Below are 20,724 nucleotides of genomic sequence, written 5' to 3'. Positions count from 1 at the left end.
GAAAGTAATTGCTGACACCCTGAGCTCTCATCCCTAAACACTTTAACAGGCATCTCCTAAGAACAAGAGCATTCTCCCACAACACAGTTATCACACTTTTTAAAATTGTGATTACATTTTAAATTCTGTGATTACAAAATTTAACTCTTGTGAAATATACCATCCAAATTCAAAATTACCAAGTGTCACAAAGCTATGTTATTTATTTATTTAATTATTTAATTATTTATTTCCCCCTTTTTTCCTGATCTAAGATCCAGCCAAGCATCATGTAGCCAATGCGGTTGCCATGGTCACATGGCAGTCTACTTAAGTCTAGGAGAGTTCCCTGATCTCTTTGTCTTCTAAGACGTTGACATTTTTGGAGCCCTAAGCTTTGTTGTTACAGAATCTCCCTCTGTTTGGATTTGTTTGTTCCATCATGATTAGGTTCATGCCTATCTTTTTTGGGCAGGAATACGGCACAGGTGTGTAACATTGTGTCCTAACTGCTTCCCAGTAAGGGGCTCACTTCCTCAGTCCTGCTTCGGGGATGTTACGTTTAGCTGCGTGGGGTTGACGCAGCTGCGCCCGATTTTGCACGGCGAAGGCACATTTTCCCCTGTGTAATTTGTAGGTAATTTCTCTGGTGTTATTTTGAGATTATGGGAATATCTTTTTCTCCAACAGTTTTCCCAGTGATTTTAGAATTCCATTATTAGATCATTTCTTCCTAAACCAGTTGTTACTCTAGTAACTACAAAATGAATTTAATTCTGTATTTCAATTGCCTTAAACATGTTTTGTCATTGTAGGACACCATCTACCTTCTGGAGGGAATGTGCAAAAATGACACAAAGTAGGTCATGTTTTGTTGTTTTTTGTTTTGTTTTGTCTTTTTTGTTTTTTTATTTTTATTTATTTATCTTTAGAGGGGAAGGGAAGGAGAGAGAAGGAGAGAAACATCAGTGTACGGTTGCCTCTCGTGAGTCCCCTGCTCGGAACTGGCCTGCAACCCAGGCATGTGCCCTGACTGGGAATCGAACCGTGATCCCTTGGTTCACAGGCCTGTGCTCAATCCACTGAGCCACACCATCCAGGGCGGTCATGATTTGTTTTTTCAGATAAGCTGTTAAATAAGAGCTGAGTTGAAATGATCAATACTAACTGACAAGTAGCCCTGGCTGGCGTAGCTCAGTGGATTGGGCGCGGGCCTGCGAACCACACGATCGCGGTTCAATCCCCAGTCAGGGGACTCATGAGAGGCAACCATACTTCTCTCATTTCCTTCCCTTCCCCTCCCCTCTAAAGATAAAGAAATAAAATCTTTTAAAAAAATACTGACTGACAAGTGTACTTAGAGTGATGACTTACTTTCCAGTCTGTCTGAAGATGCAGTCTCTGTTTTAGTGCTCAGATGTCTTACAGAAGCCTTACCAGAAAACAGGTAACTTCTCCTTTTCTTTTAAGCCTCATTCCTTGATTTAAAACTTCTGTTCCCGGGTTAATAAAGATTTTACCGAAGTTTTTTTTACCACGTCACAGATTGAGTCGGCTACTTCACAAACACAGATTTGCTGAAGCCGAGAGCTTTGCCATTCAGTTTGGACTCGACGTCGAGGTAACCACTCAGGAGTTTATTTGTTCATTAAACAAGTATTTTCTTTGCATACTAAATACTAGGGAGATGGCATTTTTTAAAAAGGCTTCATTTACTTTTCAGAGAGAGGGGAAGGGAGGGAGAAAGAGAGGTAGAGAAACTTCAGTCAGTTGCCCCTCCCGCGCTCCCAACCAGGAGTCTGTCCCGCAACCCAGGCACGTGCCCTGACCCATCCAGCCATCTTTCGGTTTTCGAGACCACGCTCAACCCACTGAGCCACACCAGCCAGGGTGGGAGATGGCATTTTTTGCTTCGAGCTATTTGATGTGGCCTATATATTTTACAGCTTGTTTACAAAGTAAAAGCCAATGATATACTGGAGAAACTAGCTTTGAGTTCTGTGGACACCAGTGAGCAGACTGAATGGCAAAAGCTTATAGATGAAGCTAAGGAAAATCTGCATAAAATCCAGGTGTGTTCTCCCCGCCATGTGCTAGAGTATCGTGACAGATAGCCAGACCGACAAAAGGTCACCTTACTGTGTCTGGCCCTTATAAAACAGGATGACGAATTTGTGGTGAATTACTGCTTGGAAGCCCAGTGGATAACCTATGAAACAACGCAGGAAATGCTGAATTATGCCAAAACCAGGGTGAGTTCTTATTTATTTAGACGTGTAAGTTTATCTTACGCAAAACAAATCATCTAAAAAAATGAATTTTTTTTCCATCATAGGCCTTTTAAAGGTGCATTTTTTTACGGTAGATTGTCCCCTCGCTGACCTGGCAACACCATTGCTAGTTACAGTCCTTAAAATTGAAGCATAACAGATGGGACCAGTGTTGTGAGCTTTATTTTTCCTCCCATAAAATGCATTTTTAAATTATTCCTTGATTGTTCACAGTTTACCTCAGAGTTCAATGCAATTTTACTTTGAGAGATAATTTTTCCTTGAATTCACAAAAACATTCCTCTTCTTTGATGGAAAAACCAATACAGCAGGTATTCTGACCGTGTTTCTTGTTGTTCATCTTAGCTTTTGAAGAAAGAAGATAGAACAGTTCCTGCCTATTCTTATGGCTTAAAGGAGGTAAGTCCGTGATGTTCACGGTGGATTCAGGGGTGGATACCCCTTTACGGTACAGTCGTGCACCCCTTCACAACGGGGATCTGTTCTGGAAGCGTGTGGTCTGGTGATGGGGTCACTGCCGACATCACAGAGTGCACTACACACCTGGGCGGCACAGGGGCATTTCAGGTCGTGCTCCGCGGCCTGTGTCCTCAGCGCGGCCTGTTGCCCCAACATTACAAGCCTGTGCGGCCTGTTACCGGGCTTTAGACACAGTGGTGAGTGTTTGGTATCTAAACAGAGAACGTGCGGTAGAAACGCTGTATAAAAGATAAAAAGTGGTGCAGCTGTGTAGGGCACGTGCCGTGGGTGGAGCTTGTAGGACCAGGAGCTTCTCAGAGCGCATCAGTGGGTGAGTGGCCGTGAACGCGGAGGCTGAGAGGAGACTCGACTGTCGACTTCATAAACCCAGTGCGCTCAGGCTGCGCTGATTCCATAAAACACCAGGTTAAATCAGTCACAAGAGAAACCGATGCCCTCAAGGCATGCTGTAATCACGCCGTGGACGAGGCCGCCGCTGGCGTCACTCGGCACCCCACCTTGCAACCGCCTCGTTTTATCCAAGTGGAAAACGTGCCCCGGAAGGACGATGAAAGGCAGTGTGGCAAATAGATAAACTAGGAACGTGGCAGTTTGTCCTCCCCATCGGGCACCACGTAGGTACGCACGCTGCGCGCTGTGTTCCTCTGTAACTGGCTGCCCCGTGTGTGCCTTCCCTCCAGCGCCGCCCGGAACCTGCGGGTGGTGCATCGTGCCCCGGCGTCACCAGGCCGTGGGTGGTTCAGCTGCGTTACAGTCTGTGCGGCCCCCATCGTACAGGTGGGCTGGCGTCGCCTGAAACGGCGTGTGGCTCAGGACTGTATGCTTTCCGGTGAGAGCCGGGCCTGTGGTTTTTCGGAGAGGAAGGCGTTTCAGTACTACTTCCTGATACGCAAAAGGGGAATAATGGTAGTGCTTGTCAGGTTATTCTGATGTCAGGTGAAATAAATTAGATAAACCATTTTGCAGGGCACCTGTTAACCCTCAAATAAATGTAAACTGCGATGACCATTATGATGGTGCCAAAAATACGCGTGTGCGCACGTGCATGGGCGTGTTTTTTAACTCTCTAAGTTATATGATCTAGATAGGTTGGTACCCACGTTAATGTGCAGGTGGCTTCTCTTGCAGTATTACTGCATTGAATATGATTGGAAATGCTTCCATTATTCTAACCTTTTTGGTTTTGTGTTAAATGAAGACAGTCATGTTTATAGGGATTGACACATGTGCCAATCCCTATATGTGCCAGGCCCTGCAAATGGAATGCCTGACGTTAACATTATTGCACATGACATATAGGTGATCAGTTTACTCCTTTCTAGGTGCTACGGGCTCATGCAAAGTTGACTACTTTTTATGGAGCATTTGGACCAGAAAAATTCAGGTGTGTATGTTCACTCGTAATTTTTAGATTGTGAATTAGATTCAGATTTAGAAGATCATAAAAGATTCAGCGTTGCTTTGAATGAATCCAGGTTTTCTGGGGGTGGAAAATACCGTTCCCGCTAAGCTTTAGCCACTTCCTGCACCGTGTGTGGGAACCGATACGTTGGAGATGCGAATTTGAATTCCTGTACCCTGTACCTCTGCAGTCATTCTTCTGGAAACTGATTTGATCAGCTTAACTGATAGGCCCTAGACAAGCGCATCTGTCGGGATCAATGAACATTGCAGGGAAGCTCTCATTTCCCCTGTGGCCAGTCAGTTATTCCAGTACTAGCACCGCAGGATCCGCACTCTCACTGCCCGTCCAAATGTCCTTTTAATCACGGGCTAAAAGCTCGCCTGTGTGTGAGCCCGTCTCTGGACCCTGACGGTATCCTCGGACCTTGTCTTCCTGTGGATCCCCAGTATCGAGTCGTTGGAACTTGTGCAGCTTTACAAGGAACGCCCCGGCGTCTGCTAGACTGGCCCCACTGTACTTCTTTCTTTTCAGAATTTGGGGGCTGTTCTCGTATACATTTTTTTTATTTTTATTTAACTCTTGTTCAATTACAGTTTTCTTTCTTGTATTCCCAGCCCTGCCCCTCCCCAGTGAGATTTTTTTTTTTCTCTTTATGACATTTGGAATCAGAATGAGCTTACTCAGTTTGAAGAACCTTATTTTTAAAAGGATTGGTTTTTTTCATTGGGAATGTGATGAACCTAACATCAATTCGGGGAGGACTGGCATCTCTACAATGTCGAATCCTTCTGTTTCAGGACAGTACATGTCTTTCTTCTCCTCCCCTGATCCTGTACGTTCCTGAGTGGTATCCCTTCAGTTGTCTCTATCTAGATGGTGTACACTTTTTGTTTAGTTTTTATTTACCTTTTTTTNTATCCTCGGACCTTGTCTTCCTGTGGATCCCCAGTATCGAGTCGTTGGAACTTGTGCAGCTTTACAAGGAACGCCCCGGCGTCTGCTAGACTGGCCCCACTGTACTTCTTTCTTTTCAGAATTTGGGGGCTGTTCTCGCATACATTTTTTTAATTTTTATTTAACTCTTGTTCAAGTACAGTTTTCTTTCTTGTATTCCCAGCCCTGCCCCTCCCAGATTTTTTTTTTTCTGTATGACATCTGGAATCAGAATGAGCTTACTCAGTTTGAAGAACCTTATTTTTAAAAGGATTGGTTTTTTTCATTGGGAATGTGATGAACCTAACATCAATTTGGGGAGGACTGGCATCTTTACAATGTCGAATCCTTCTGTTTCAGGACAGTACATGTCATTCTTCTCCTTCCCTGATCCTTCATGTTCCTGAGTGGTATCCCTTTAGTTGTCTCTATCTAGATGGTGTACACTTTTTGTTTAGTTTTTATGTACCTTTTTTCTCTCTCTGTTGTTATACATGGGACTTTTCTCCCTCATGTTTTCAAAAGGACATGAAAAAGTATTAATCTTTAAAATTCCTTTTTAGTCATCTACCTTCTTGAATTTCTTTTTTTGTTGGTGTTCATTTTCACCAATAACTTTATTGCTCTGGATATTTTGAGCATGTTAGCTATTTCCTGCATGGTATAACATTGATCATTCTCAGTTAATGTCTCAGTGTGATGGCTCTCTGCTTCAACTGCTCTCCCTGACCCTGGAGCATTGCCCAGGGGTGAATTTCTTTATTATTCATCATAATATTTCAACCGACCTTGTTTTCTCCAAGTACGTAATTACATATTTGAATAACCCTAATTTTACCCACCTTCCCCCCCTTGTCTGAATTTTACGCACTGGTACTTGTAGAGCCGTAAGTAACAGTGGTACCGGGCATCCTTCTCTTGTTCCTGACATTGATGGAAATGCTTGTTTTAAGCATCATAAAGGCTTTTAGTGTGTTTGTCTTTTTATCAATTTAAGGAAGGAAGTATTCATCACCTATTTCTGATCTTTAATCAGGACCAAGTGGTTATTGCAGCGTTGGGGTTGTAGCAAAAGATTGAAAATGGCCTAAAGTGTTCGACTCTGGGGGCTAGTCAAGTCGATTCCCGTGAACCGTGCCGTGGAATAGTGTAGTCCTTAAAGCAGATGTATCATTTTAAATATAGGGCATGTGTATGTGCTGACTTGGTAGAGCGCCAAGATAATATAAAATGAATTTTTTTGAGTACAGACAGTATTTGTACAGAAAACTCTCGTTCACACTCACTTGTTTCCCCCCTCCGACTTCGCAGCGGCAGTTCTTGGATCGAATTTCTGAACAACAACGATGAGCTGAAGGATATTTTTTCGCAGCTGAGGGAAGGAAACCTTGTCTGTGCCCAGTACCTCTGGCTCAGACATCGGGTAAACACGTTTCCCTTTCTCTCTGAGGGGCTGCAAACCTCTAAGATAAGGCGGCTGAGTCAGTGCTGGGAGCTAACAAGGTGGCCGGTGTGACTGGGTAATGGGATAGTTTCAGGTTGATAAAATACGACGTGTCCCGAAGCAAATTATCCTGTGATGACTAACTCAGAGGAAATATTACAAAGATAGAATAGAAACCTTATCTCATTCAGAGTCTAAACTTAGCTCAAAAGCAACATTTTGTTAAGTGATTTATTGATAGGCTTTTCATTCTTTCATGCTTTTTTTTTTTAAGTTTTATTGATTTTAGAGGGGTGGGGTTGGGGGTGGGGACAGGCATCAATTTGTTATTCCACTTATTGATGCATTCATCGGTTGCTTTTTAAAAAAGATTTTATTTATTTATCTTTAGAGGGGAAGGGAAGGAGAGAGGGAGAGAAATATCAATGTATGGTTGCCTCTCATGCGTCCCCTGCTGGGAACCAGCCCGCAACCCAGGCATGTGCCCTGACTGGGAATCGAACTGAGGTTGTTTGGTTTGCAGGCCTGCACTCAATCCACTGGGCTACAGCAGTCAGGGCTGGTTGCTGCTTGCGCGTGCCCTGACTGGGGATCACACTTGCAACCTTGGCGTTTGGGGTTGATGCTCTAACCACCTGACCTATCCAGCCAGGGTGGTGGGCTTTTTTATGTAGCGTTGGTGGAGAAGGTATTCCTGTTGCAGTTCAGATTGTAGTGAAGGAAAAACTGCTGCTCTGAATCCCCTTAATGTTGGCGTCTGAAGTTAGGTCCCAAAAGCAGTTAACTGGGTGTGATGTCGTTAGTGGACGTGTTGCTGGGACCTGTGTCACCAACTCCAGTGAAGTTGTCCTCGGAGGACCCTCCCTGGCAGTTCCTCTGCCGCCTGATTTGTTGTTTGGAATGTTCTGTCCTGAGATTCATGGAAGCCATGGCTCTCAGATCGTCTGTGCGGAGTAAATCGCCTTCAGTGCTCATTGAAATGCAAGCCAATTCTTGGAATGGCTTCCTGAGAGGTTTTTCTTTTTTGGGAGGCTGTCACTTTAAATTTGTCAGATAAACCTTCATTTCTCACTCTATGATTTTTAGGCAAACTTTGAAAGCAAATTTGATGTGAAAATGCTTGAGAACCTGCTCAACTCAATTTCTACACCAGTCTCTTTGCAAAAGCTCTGTCCGTGGCTTAAAAACGACGTGATCCCCTTTGTGAGAAGGGTTGTACCAGACGGACAGGTCAGTCGCCTTGGGGTTCCCACCCTTGGTGGTTCAGTCTTATCTTTTCCATCATATCATTGAACGTTACGTCACACAAACACTGGTTAGTTCATTTTACTGTCTCTTTTGAAAGATTATCATGGGTGTTTTATTTTTATTTTTTTAAAGATTTTACTTATTTATCTTTAGAGGGGAAGGGAAAGAGAGAAGGAGAGAAATATCCGTGTATGGTTGCCTCTCGTGAGTCCCCTGCTGGGAACTGGCCTGCAACCCAGGCATGTGCCCTGACTGGGAATCGAACCGCAATCGTGTGGTTCGAAGGCCCGTGCTCAATCCACTGAGCTACACCAGCCAGGGCTGCGTATTTTATTTTTAAATGATTTATCTATTTCAGAAAATTCTTGCAAAATGGTTGGAGCAAGCAGCCAGGAACCTTGAATTAACTGATAAGGTAATATGCATAATTAGCACTGAAAAAATATTTAAGACTCTCCCAGTGGTATAAATCATTATTTTTAACTATTTGTAAAATTTTTTTAAAGGCAAACTGGCCAGAAAATGGACTTCAACTGGCAGAGGTGTTTTTTATAGCAGAAAAAGCACACGAGCTGGGGTTGGTGTCCTCCTGGCACTGGATTTCCTTGGTGTGTATGATGTGGGAAGCGCATTTTTAGTAATAAACTGTGTAATAAACCATGCAATTCATGTTCAGGTTCGTCTACATACACTAGAAATATAGGCACTTCTGAAGTCGTCTGTTTTTATTCTTTTGTTCTTTTCATTGGACAGGTACTTTTAAAATCCACAGAAAGCAAAATTGGCTCTTTTTTCTTCCTGATGTTTCTGTTACGACTTTCTCCATTAAACCAACCAAGAGGGAAATGATATGTAAACACGGCCCTGGGACGTGTGCTTGGAATTGCCTGCATTAGCAGCCTTTCACATGGCTTTAAAAAACCAAAATTCAGTAGTGCACCGGGGTTCATTTTCAAAGGCTGTATCCATCAGGTTTGCTGCTTCATTTAAACTAGTGACCTGCTCCTGGTGACTGAGGTCACTAGACCTTAGACATGCCAGCAACCATTATGGCTTAAGTACCAGTGAATATTTTAAAAGATCAAACTGGAAAAAACCTGGCACTTTCTGACTGTCTGAAGTAAATGGCGATTCTAGAACGGGAACTAAGATTGGGATTATTGGTGTTAATTTGAGTTAATAAACTAAATTTATTGTTCGGCTCCTAAATTTCTTAAGTTCATTTCTCTTTCCCTTCAAGTTTCTAAAAACTAGCAAGCATTCATTATATATTTTTTAAAAAGTACATTCTTGTATTTAAAAATCTGATAGTGTGCCATAATTCAGTTTATACACACGAGACACCTCGGTGTAATCCTAACCTGGGGTATTAAGTACTTGAGTATGACCTTACTTATGGTTTAAATATGCAATATGAAATTGTGTTTTTTTCCTTAAATTCCTGGAACCCCAAAATGATAGATTTCCTCCTGTTTTCCAATATAGCAGATTCTTATTAATTATACTTATGGATTATAGGTAATATACTGTTATAAAGTGGGAATTTTTCTATGTTTCAAGCAGTGTATTGATGTATGTAATCAATATGTATTACACTGTATATCCATCACTGTGATGTATTTTTCTGCAGAAGAGCATTTTCCTCTTGCTGTATAAAACACTACTTTGTCTTTTCCATGCTAATGGCCTTTTATCAATATTGAGAATTCTGATCCTTATAAACAACTTTAGAAAATGTTACAGGTTTAAGATACAGAGGGGCATTGAGGGCCATCCAAGTGGCGTCTATGCACCTAAGTATGTTGGGGTTCCAAAAACAGACTACACTAACAAGGTTTCCTATTTTTTTTTAAGAAAGTAAGTTTCCTTTAGATTCCTGTCAGATTCTGATCTGTTAATTTAAGTTAAAATTCTGCAATATTTAAAGACCCATGTTGCCAGTTTCCTCTTCATGTATATAATCGTGGCCGTGGGAAATAATTGACCTTTCTGTGTATTGCCTCCTCACACTTTTATTTCCTGTCCTTAACAACTTCCACGCTGTCGTTTCAGAAGGACTATGAGAACATGGAGGAGGTCTGTCAGTTAAGGACTTTGGTCAATAACTTACGAGAGTTGATCACATTGCACAGGAAGTACAACTGCAAATTGGCCCTCTCCGATTTTGAGAAGGTGAAAGCTTAGATTGACCAGCATTGTATTTTATCACAGGCAGGATGAGTGGAGTTTGCGTTTATGCTTTTTTTTTTTGCACTCAGGAGAATACGACCACCATTGTGTTCCGGATGTTCGACAAAGTGTCGGCCCCCGAGCTGGTCCCCTCCGTCCTGGAGAAGTTCGTGAGGGTTTACATGAGAGAGCACGACCTGCAGGAGGAGGAGCTCCTCCTCCTCTACATAGAGGTGACTCCCCTTGGCATCTCGTCTCTTTTCTTGGTCTGCGCCGTGCGGGGTGGTATTCAACGTTTACTGCAGTGAATTACCGTATTTTGCCATGTACAATGCACGCTTTCTGCCCAAACTTTTGAGGGAAAAATAAGGATGTGCATTATACATGGGTAAAGCTGATTCTGTATCTATATAAATGTTTCTAATTTTTTTATGTGTGCTTCTGCGTTACAAGTGTAACTCTAGAAAGCAATAACAATATTCGTATGCAAAATAATGCCTTTTGTAATATAAAAAAACTGTCTAAATATAAATCATTAAATTAAAATATTTAAACGAAAGCTTTTTTTTCTAAAAGTTCGGGCCAAGAACATGGGTGTGCATCATACAGAGCAAAATACGGTTACTCCCTAGAATTGAACACATGATGCTTTACTGTTAGAATTTGTGCAGCTTACCATTTTGGTTAAGGATGTCAGTTAGGTCCTGGCTGGTGTGGCTCAGTGGATTGAGCGCGGGCCTGCGAACTAAGGGGTTGTGGTTCGATTCCCACTCAGGGCACATGCCTGGGTTGTAGGCCAGTTCCCAGCAGGGGACACAGGAGAGGCAACCATACAGTGATATTTCTCTCCCTCTCTCCTTCCCTTCCCCTCTAAAGATAAATGAATAAAATCTTAAAAAAAAAAAAAAGATCAGTCAGATCTGTTGTTGATTGACTGGTAGCCTTGAGCCAAACAGGTTGATATTAGGGTTTTCTACAAATGGCTTTTGTGAGATAACAGGAGCGTGAGCTCAATAAGTATTAGCAATTATTTTTTCTAGACACTGATAAGTTGCAATAATCTTGTTTATAGAGTCTCCAAAAATGTTTGTCATAAGTTTCCTGTACCATGTAAAACTGAAGGCCAAGGTTTGTGCTGTTTTGCGTTTTTTAACCATTGTTCAGCATCCATGGCCAAGCAGAAGTTACTGGTTTCCACACGTCCATAAAAGCTACTCACGTCTGTCTGCGTGCGTCACTTTTTCATTTTAGTGAGAGGTTGTTTTTTTTTTAAATATTTATTTATTTATCTTTAGAGGGAAAGGGAAAGAGAGAGGAAGAGAAACATCAATGTATGGTTGCTTCTTGTGCATCCCCTGCTGGGAACTGGCCCCTGCCAGGAACTGGCCTGCAACCCAGGAATGTGCCCTGACTGGGAATCGAACCGCGATCATCTGGTTCGCAGGCCCGTGCTCAATCCACTGAGCTACACCAGCCAGGGCCTCATTTTAGTGAGAGTTTTAAACTTAAAGCGTATATGTGCTTGTCCCTCGTTAGGATCTTCTGAAGAGATGTAGCTCCAAGTCCACATCACTCTTTGAAACGGCGTGGGAAGCAAAAGCCATGGCAGTCATAGGCTGCCTCTCAGACACAGATGTGAGTGCACGGCGACCGCGTGTCGGGCACGGGTGTGAGCACACGGTGACGGTAGAGCTTTCCCTTTTCAGCATCGCCTCTTGTTTTCTGATCACAAAAGCAACATACATTTGTTGAGAAGAATTTATGTAGTGTGACAAAAGGAATTAAAAACAATTTAAAACCACCCATAATTTTATTTTCTATCATTGTGAAAGTTTTCTTAATCCCACCCCCAGAAGAACCACCATAGACAGCTGTATGCATATACTTCTAGGCTTTTCTATGGTTTTACAAACACAGGAACATTTTAAAAGTTCACTACGATATGCCTTTATTTTGACTTCCACTTTTATTAGGCACTGTTATAAAATATGAATTAAAAAATCATGGAAAATGGTTTTAAACATAGGCTGTAGAAAGAAATAGGGTTATATGACTTAACTTTCAGCAAAGAAAATAGTTTTTTAAATTTTTCTGAATACTAAAATTACCCTTTGTGTGTGGAAATTGGGAGAAATACATGCCTTTGCGGTCAGAAGATCAGATCTCCAGCTACCAGACAGCAAGTGTAAGATGCCTGCCGCAGGTGAGGCGGCACCGTGAACTTGCACGCATGTAACTCCGAGGGCCGCTCACTGTCCTGTATGCGTCGTTGCAGCTCATCTTTGACGCCGTGCTGAAGATAATGTACGCGGCCGTGGTGCCCTGGAGCGCGGCCGTGGAGCAGCTGGTGAAGCAGCACTTGGAGATGGAGCACCCCAAGTAAGACGGCGGCCAGACACCTCAGTGGGCGTCGGGCAAACCACGCGTGCGCGCATGCGATTTGGTTTTCTGTCCTTTACCGAGTCTCTTGGTGTTTCATGAAAAAGGTAATCCGTGTTAACACCAATAAATTTACTTTTAGAGTCAAGTTGTTACAGGAGAGTTACAAGCTAATGGAGATGAAAAAGCTTTTACGAGGCTATGGAATAAGGGAGGTGAACCTCTTGAACAAGGAAATAATGGTAAGTACAGTGAAAAGTCTTCTAACCTCTTCGTTCCATTTCTAAGGCAGCATGGGAAATGTAAGGGGAATTTCACACTCCTAAAGGTAATAGAGCTAGGCTCTCCACTACTTCCCCTTTGTTCAGCAGAATGTTCATAGGGTGCTTGGTCATTTGTTAGAGCCGAGAGGACCACAGAAGGTAAGAAACTACAGGAGTGTATCAGACGGCCACATCACGCACCTTACACGTGCGCAGTGTGTATCTGCCACTGACACTGCGGTGAAGCTGGAGGGAAAAGAAGTCGGGCAGCACTGGCATAAAATTCTGAGCGTATTTTATTTTCTAACGTGTTTGACACAGCTTACTTTTGTCGCTGCCTTATTTACTTTAAAGAGTGCTGTGCCGTGTGAACAAATGGTTTCCGGGTTCTCTCCAGGTCGGATAATAGCGACGCGCACGCGTTGTCTCTGTTTCAGAGGGTGGTGCGGTACATCCTCAAACAAGACCTCCCATCATCCCTGGAAGACGCCCTGAGGGTGGCCCGAGCGTACCTGCTGTCTGACGACGAAATCTACAGTCTGAGGGTCATTGACCTGATCGACAGAGAGCAGGTGCGCACGCTTCGTGTGGTCCTTTCTTTCCTGTGCTGTCTTTGTTAGCGAGATCCTTAAAAACTCAAAAAAAAAAAAAGTCAAATTATCCAAACAGATGCACACCAGTTGAAGTTGGACCAAGGTAAAAAACTTTGAGTGTTTTTCATATGTTCAGGTTCTTGAGCAGCATTTTGTGACTAGCTAATGGGTTTTCGAACTCGTCGGCACATACAAACTCAGATTCCTGTTTATGATTTCTGTGGAACCCTTTGACTCCAGAATAGGGTGCGGACTTTTTTGTATTCTTACATGTTCCCACCCCGCCCCCCGTAGTTCTACAACCATAGAATTGCAAAGTATGGAGAGTGGTGTTTTAATTTAAATTCTTCGTTTGCTGTAATCCACAGAATTTTCTTATTTTTATCTTACCGGAATCTGGTTTCCCAGATATCTGGTTATCTTTCAGCAGAAGGGAGAGAGGTGAGTCCAAACCATTGTTTGCACAAAGGAACCAGCTGTTTTCCTTCCTCCCCACACCGGTACAGGGTGAGGACGGCGTCCTCTTACTGAGGTCTCTGCCTCCGGCCGAAGCGAAGAAGACCGCGGAGAGAGTCACTACGTGGGCACGACTGGCATTGCAGGAAGAGCCGGAGAATTCGAAAGAGGTAAGATTCCCACTGAGTACAATGTAGGTGAATCCAGCTTTTGTAGAGAGTAAGGCAGTGGGATAGAAAAGAAGCCCTGCCAGTCCGAACATCCGCTTTTCCCACTGCCGGCCGGGCCTCACGTAGACACCTCTGTGGCGTCGGTGTGCCGTGCGGAGGAAAGCCGAGGGTGGCTGCTTTGGAGTAGCGGCTGAGCCCACCCTGCGTGAGCTGGGATCTGCAGACCAGAAGGATTCATTGAAGTTGTGCCTAAGGAGTTCTCCATGGTGCCTCGCTGTACAGTGTTCTACATTGCATGGGATGCAGTCATCACTATCAAATTAGTAAAGTCGGCCCCAGAAACAGCGTGACTCTAAATTGTCTCGGAACCCTGAAACTTAGAAACGGTCTCAAGAGAGTTAGTTTACTTCTTTACAGCGATAAGGAAACAAATACGTAGGTTTTTAAAGCTTTGGAGAGGAGTACCTCCCAACCTGTCTCGGCAGTCCACTTCCGTAGTTTCTTTACTTTAGGGAAATGAGGTTTACATTTTTTACTTTTTCTTAACATCTAATATTTATTATGGTCTTATTATCAGGCAGTGAGCATTAGGTTAAATACTGCAAACGAATTGTCCACTTTCTCTTAGCTGGGAAGTACGTTCTTGCAGATTAAGTTCAGGAACTAAAGTTTTTACAAAAATGCCCGTCCCAGGGTTGTTAGAAAGTGGCAGAGCCCCACGTCGAACTGGCGCGGGAGTTGGGACCCCGACCCACCGGCCTGCGCTGCGTCCCTGCGCTGCGTCCCGTAGGAAGGGTTTTCTGGGTGCGTCTGGCCCGTAACGCCATCACGTTCTTTCAGTATAGCTTTTCCCTGTTTGATTTTTCTTCTCTCTTTTTTAAAACTGTTTTTCAGTCCTGAAGATAATGATTTGACTTCAGTTCTCTAGGTTAAACAAGCTCAGTTTTTTTAACTTTTCCAGAGAGCTTCTCCAAGTGTTTTTCTGGGTAATAAACAAAAACGATTAAAACACCAAACAGACCAACAAGAGCCCAAGTGTCTGGTAGCCGAAAGGCGCACATCCTGTGGTATTTCCAAATCGTACGTCCAAGCATTCGCGCCGGTGATTTTTATACTTGGATTATCTATAGTTCGATTCAGACCCATTTCTTGGTTCCCCAAACCCAGTAACACAGACCTCTCAGTTTTTCAGTTTTTACGGTTTTTCCCGATCCCTTCGTTTTCCTGTGTTAGGTGTATGTGCTACCAAAGCGGCGAGTAAGGCAGTGGGTTTCATTCCGCGTGTTTTGTTTCAGGACAAGGCCTGGAGGAAGTCCGTAGTGAAGACATCAGTAGACATCCTTAAAATACTGCGCAGCCTCCAGAAAGGTAGTGTCCGCCTCTGTCCACTCGCCGCGGCTCGGCTGCGGAGTTTGCCCTTTTCGGAAGGAAGCCTCAGCGCCCGCTCTTGTCCTCACCAGTGGCTTTTCTGGCTCTGGTGGCTTTTCTTGTTCCCACCCATCTGTCTTCATGAAAAGTCTTCCTGGCCTTATTCCTTCCGTCTGTAGCATGAGAATAGATGCGTCTAAAATCGACTTCCCATGGGCATGTACGCCTCAGTGAGCTAGTTCAAGCTGGGCCGGATTTTTGGGTGCTTGGCATTTAGTGTTCATCTTTCTCCTTATCCTTTGGTTATGATCGGGAAACAAAACCCACTTAACCTTGAACTTAAAAAAAAAGATTAATGAAATAACTTGGGAAGAAAAGAAGAGCTATGATTTATTTCAGAAAAATTGCCTTGGGATGGGAGTAAAAGACAGAAAACTATACTTGAACAATAATTAAATTTAAAAATATATATATATGTAAAACAAAACAAAACAAAAAGAAAAATTGCCAGTTCTCTTGCACACCATAAACCTCTCTTTTGTACTTTCTGAAAGAGTAATTAAGTTAGATTTCTTTTTGCATCTGAATTGTCTGATCAGCATCTCAACAGAGCTACTGAAGAACTGAGAGAAGAAAACCAATGCTAATTAAAATTTTAGCTTTTATAAATTCTGATAATGTGGGGATTTGGATGTTTCCTATAACTAAAAATTTTGATTACAGACAATCTGCAGAAGAAGAATGAGTGTGAAGAAATCCTGAATCAATTTAAAACCGTTGCCAGTCTGCAGGTAAAGCTGTGCAGCCTTGCCGAGCAGTGCTGCTCGACTAACGGGTGCTCTCACCGCAGTTGGCCGTCCTCCGGCTCGAACTTTTCTGCGCCAGCCTTCAGAGACTTTAGACACACTGGCTCTCCTTCTCCTTCTCTTATTAAAAACAGGTTTATCGAGATAGGATTCACATACCATACATTTCATCCCTCTAAAGTATCTAATGCAATGGTTTGGGAGTATATTGCATCAATTGTTTTTTAAATTATGGCAAAATACATGCAATGTAAAGGTTGCCGTTTTGGTCATTTTCCAGTGTGCAGCTCAGTGGTATTAATTACATTGACAATCTTGTCCAGTCCCCACCATCCCCGCCATCTGCTTCTAATGAGTCGCCTGGGGCAGGAGCCCTGTGCCTGCTGAGCCGGGACCCCCCTCTCCCTCTCTTCCCGCCATTCCTGGTAACCGCCAATCTACTCTTTGTCCCTGTGAGTTACACTGTCCTGTGTATTTCATGTAAGTGGAGTCACACAGCGTTTGTCCTCCCATCCCCGGATGTTTTTACTTAGTGTGATGTTTTCAAGGTTCATCCATGCCGTAGCTTGGCTAGAACTCCATTCCTTTTTCTGGCCGAGTAATATTCCACTGTGTGCGTACGCCAGACTTTATTTACCTGTTGATGGGCATTGGGGAAAACTTGGCTTGTTTCCACTTTTTGGCCCTCGTGCGTAATGCTGCCCTGAAAACGGATGTGCAGGTTCTACAGGGGACCTGCCGAGCCCCACGGTGATTCAGTGTTCATCTTGTAAGGAACGGCTCGCTCTTTTTTAATTGTGCTCTGGTTTATGCTTTAAAAATGTCTTAATGTAAGTTATTCTTATAGATTGTTAGTTTGACTCACAGGGCCCTCAACAATGGCCAGCAATAGCCGTCATTTACTCCGTGCTCACCGTGTGCCAGGCGTTGAGGGTGCTGCGTAATGGTCCCAACAGCTCACAGCAGCGAGTAGCGTTATTCTCCTACACATGTGGGAAAACGGGGCCCACGGTGTCCTCAGATGCTGTCAAAAGCAGTGGATTGTCCGTAGGCACTGACCCGAACGATTGCTGTCTACCGCTTCATACTGTTATTTTTCTGCATAGTTTTTCAGATAGTTTGATTTGACTTGATTAACTGCCCTGAGGTTTGAGATTTGAAAGTAATTCATTTTATTATGGCTCAAAGTCCTTCCCTAATGTAAAAGATTCTATACATAGAAGGACTTACAGAGTTAGGGGATAAGTTTCAGCAAATAGAAAATTAGGTAGCTTTGAAGATCTTTTTGTGAAAACCTAAAATTAAGGCTGGCAGATTTAACTCTCAAATGAAAGAAGGGCTCATTTACTTCGGTTCACTGGGCCGGTATTTCAGCCCGTGGCGTAGTAGGGTTCCTGAGGCCCTCTCAGGGTGTCCAGGACGTGAACTGTATTGACAGCAATAAGCAGTTGTTTGGGTTTTCCATCCACGGGCTGCGTGATGTGATAGCGTCATCACTCTGAAGGCAGATGGGATGCGTGCTGTTACAGCCCTTTTTGTTTTCAAGTTTTCTGTTTAATTTCTAATATGGTAAATATTGATAGCTATCCCCAAAACAAACAGGTTTGGGGTCCTCGGTATTTTCAGAGCGTGAAGGTGCGCTGCACCAGGGAGTCTGGGACCCGCCGTGTGAGACGGCCACGTCCCCGGGAAGAGCAGCGGGGGTGGGGTCAGCGCACGTTAACCTCCTCTTGTTCTTAAGCCTTAGACACTGTAAAGCCGTGGTTTCGATCGAGGCAAAGCCATGTGTGTTTATCTGACTGCTGTTTATGGGATACTTAGGGCGCCAGATCTGGCAGGTGGAGGTCAGGGGTGCCCGCTGCCATGTGTAAGGCAGCGGCCGTCTCTCCCACAGCGAACTCCTCGGCAAGGTTAAGAAACTTGAAAAAGTGTGGCATCGGACCGAAAGGTCTGCCTCACTCCCTCCACCTCTGTGTCCCCCCTGGGCTTCCGTGGGAGTACTTTAGGTCTAGAGTCGGCAGCCAACCAGGAGTTCTGGTAGAAATGAGCAAGGCCACCAGGGTCAAATCGCCCAAATCTAGTGCTTAATCCTTTCCTCCTCCTACTCAGCCTGCCCGCAGTTCTGGCCCAAAATGCCGTCAGTAGCGCTGAAACACCCCAGGTTAAAGTGACATTTCCCAAACTTGTTACAATATTGTTACTTTCACAACTTGAACAATGAAGTCTTTTTCCTTTTAATTTTTGAATTACATTGGGCATTTAATATTAGTTTCAAGTATACGGCACCATACTTAGACATTTACGTGACATCTTAAATCTTTCATTTGTACCTGGGTTGTCTTCGGGGGGAGGGAAGAGAGAGGTTGGAGACATCCCAATGTCACAGTGGACGAACTAGATAGACTCGGGGCTTGTCTGGGTTTTCTTGCGACAGGAGAACTTCGAGGTATTTCTTTCGTTTGGAGATTACAGCGACCGGGCCCTGGTAGCGGAGCTCCGGGAACAGCACATCAAAGCCCAAGAAGCTGCCCAGGCGGAGCGCAAACCCAAGAGCTCCGCAGGGCCAGCGGCTGCCAAGGACAGGGGCCCGAGCACCGAGTCCAGGCTGCACCGCCAGGCGTTGGCCCTGCAGGTGTCCGAGCAGGAGCTGGAGGCCGAGCTGACCTGGAGGGCCCTCAACGACGGGAGCGTGGGGACGGCGCTGAAAAAATGCAGGTACGCTGTGGCTCTCTGCATCCCACAGCCCCTCGGGAAGGGCCCTGTTTGCTTCTGTGGTGGTGAGGGTGGGGCCAGGGACACTTGCAGTTCCACGGAGGTGACTCTTGGTCCCTCGCCCTGAGAGCCTGTTGGGACTCTGGGTCAGAAAGTGGAAGCGCTGACGAGAAGTGACCGATGCTGTGTAGGTAGGCAACCTCACCACCAGGCGGAGGTCCCCCTGGCTCCGCCGGGAGAGGGTGTCCCGGGTAAGGTGAAAAGGGAAGCACACTGTAGACCATGAAGCCATTTCAGAGGTTGTCGGTGGTGGCGTATTTACCTAAGAAAGGCAAATGCTCTCAGTTCAAGTTCTCTAACTCACGATGCTTCCTTCCTCCCAAAGAGCCCTGTGTAGGTACCACTGCAACGCTGACACCGGGCGGCTGCTGTTCCTGGTGTGTCGGAAGCTCTGCCACATGTTGGCGAATGACGTTCCGATGACAACGCCTGTGGGACTAAATCTTCCTTCCGAAGTACACGCTCTTGCCTGCCAAGCTGCCACCATCTGCAGTCCAGGTGACAAGATTTGTAACACATGGGGTGTGACCTCCTCTGTTCATGGCATATTCGTCTCCCAGATGCTGGCCCTTTGCAGTTAGGATTGCAGTTAAGGAGAGAAGAGGGTGGATCTCCATTTTACAAAGGCACAATTATAATCCATTTTCTGTAGGGATTGTTGTTCTAACATATTTCCAAACAGCAACGATGTCATTTCGGACCGTTGATGATGGCTGCCTTCGCAGGGTTGTGGCATTCCTCACCTCCCCACCCCTGGGCTCCCTTTCCAGCCACGCTTTAGAAAACACCTGGCCTGTGTTTCTTAGGGCGATGTGGAAACCTCCCTCTCTACTTGGTGACCTTCCTTAGAATTTTGAATGGGAATTTTTAGAAGATTATTTGCAGTATTATTTTAAACAGACGAAGTATTAGATCAGTGATTTTTCTCCATTTTCTTTCAGACTTCTTACCAGACGCGTTAGAACTGTGCAAATACACTCTCATGGCCGTAGAGCTTTGCAGGCAGTGCCAAATGGGTGACGACGGGATTCTGATGAAAGTGAGCTGCTTGCGAATTTCTCTTCCCTCTGCAAAAGCCCTGATGACCCGCTGTGCATGGCGTTGGAATCACTTGCGTAGTTTACACACACACTGACTGCATCCCGTGTGTTTTCTTGTTCCATCCCAGTGGGCATGAGACCAGGTCTCTCCCAGTCGCATTTATTGGCTTTCATCTGCACAGTCTTACGAAACACCGGGCTACAAACAGCCTCTGTGGACAGTGTCCCTGTCTTAGAGTGCCAGTGGCATTTGCAGTGGCAGTCTGCTAAGCCATCGACCAGAACAAACAGACCACACAGTTGCATTTGACCGCCAGAACGGTGCTCCACCCTTGAACGCCTCTGGTTCTGGGTTCTGCTCGGGGAAGGTCATTTGGTGTGTTTGGGATCCACTTATGAGCCCCTTTCCCATGTGGCTTGGTCTTAGGCTTCNAACAGCCTCTGTGGACAGTGTCCCTGTCTTAGAGTGCCAGTGGCATTTGCAGTGGCAGTCTGCTAAGCCATCGACCAGAACAAACAGACCACACAGTTGCATTTGACCGCCAGAACGGTGCTCCACCCTTGAACGCCTCTGGTTCTGGGTTCTGCTCAGGGAAGGTCATTTCGTGTGTTTGGGATCCACTTATGAGCCCCTTTCCCATGTGGCTTGGTCTTAGGCTTCGTTTGGAACTCACAAAGACCCCTACGAAGAGTGGTCATACAGCGACTTCTTCAGTGAGGACGGGATCGTCCTCGAATCGCACATGGTGCTCCCCGTCATCTACGAGCTGATCTCGTCCCTCGTCCCTCCAGCTGGTGAGTCTCTTTCGTGTCGTTACTTTCTCTGTGTCTCTGCTTTGTGTACGTAAGTTTAAGCTGCGGGGGTTGGGAGCCAGAACTACACACAGTAACGTGGGTGCCCCCCCGGCACCATGCTCGGCAGGAGAAG

The 20,724-nt window shown here is 44.8% G+C and overlaps 1 protein-coding gene across 1 annotated transcript in view; it reads left to right on the top strand.

The window, feature by feature from the left end:
- Positions 1-20,724, top strand: part of KNTC1 (kinetochore associated 1) — a 55,289-nt gene that overhangs the window by 11,116 nt on the left and 23,449 nt on the right. Inside the window, exons 14-37 of the mRNA XM_037051979.1 lie at positions 795-838; positions 1,361-1,426; positions 1,525-1,600; positions 1,926-2,051; positions 2,142-2,231; positions 2,616-2,669; positions 4,073-4,134; positions 6,400-6,511; positions 7,619-7,762; positions 8,139-8,195; positions 8,287-8,388; positions 9,833-9,952; positions 10,039-10,182; positions 11,486-11,584; positions 12,225-12,328; positions 12,471-12,570; positions 13,029-13,163; positions 13,691-13,810; positions 15,106-15,178; positions 15,902-15,969; positions 18,419-18,699; positions 19,082-19,254; positions 19,698-19,795; positions 20,453-20,591. Of these exons, the coding sequence (XP_036907874.1) occupies positions 795-838; positions 1,361-1,426; positions 1,525-1,600; positions 1,926-2,051; positions 2,142-2,231; positions 2,616-2,669; positions 4,073-4,134; positions 6,400-6,511; positions 7,619-7,762; positions 8,139-8,195; positions 8,287-8,388; positions 9,833-9,952; positions 10,039-10,182; positions 11,486-11,584; positions 12,225-12,328; positions 12,471-12,570; positions 13,029-13,163; positions 13,691-13,810; positions 15,106-15,178; positions 15,902-15,969; positions 18,419-18,699; positions 19,082-19,254; positions 19,698-19,795; positions 20,453-20,591 (2,587 nt within the window). The remainder of the gene's footprint in view (positions 1-794; positions 839-1,360; positions 1,427-1,524; positions 1,601-1,925; positions 2,052-2,141; positions 2,232-2,615; positions 2,670-4,072; positions 4,135-6,399; positions 6,512-7,618; positions 7,763-8,138; positions 8,196-8,286; positions 8,389-9,832; positions 9,953-10,038; positions 10,183-11,485; positions 11,585-12,224; positions 12,329-12,470; positions 12,571-13,028; positions 13,164-13,690; positions 13,811-15,105; positions 15,179-15,901; positions 15,970-18,418; positions 18,700-19,081; positions 19,255-19,697; positions 19,796-20,452; positions 20,592-20,724) is intronic.

Source organism: Sturnira hondurensis, unplaced genomic scaffold (genome assembly GCF_014824575.4).
Source record: "Sturnira hondurensis isolate 20B ecotype Veracruz unplaced genomic scaffold, ASM1482457v3 Scaffold0007406, whole genome shotgun sequence".
In the NCBI taxonomy this organism is placed as follows: Eukaryota; Metazoa; Chordata; class Mammalia; order Chiroptera; family Phyllostomidae; genus Sturnira; species Sturnira hondurensis.
This window is presented reverse-complemented; position numbering and strand designations above follow the sequence as displayed.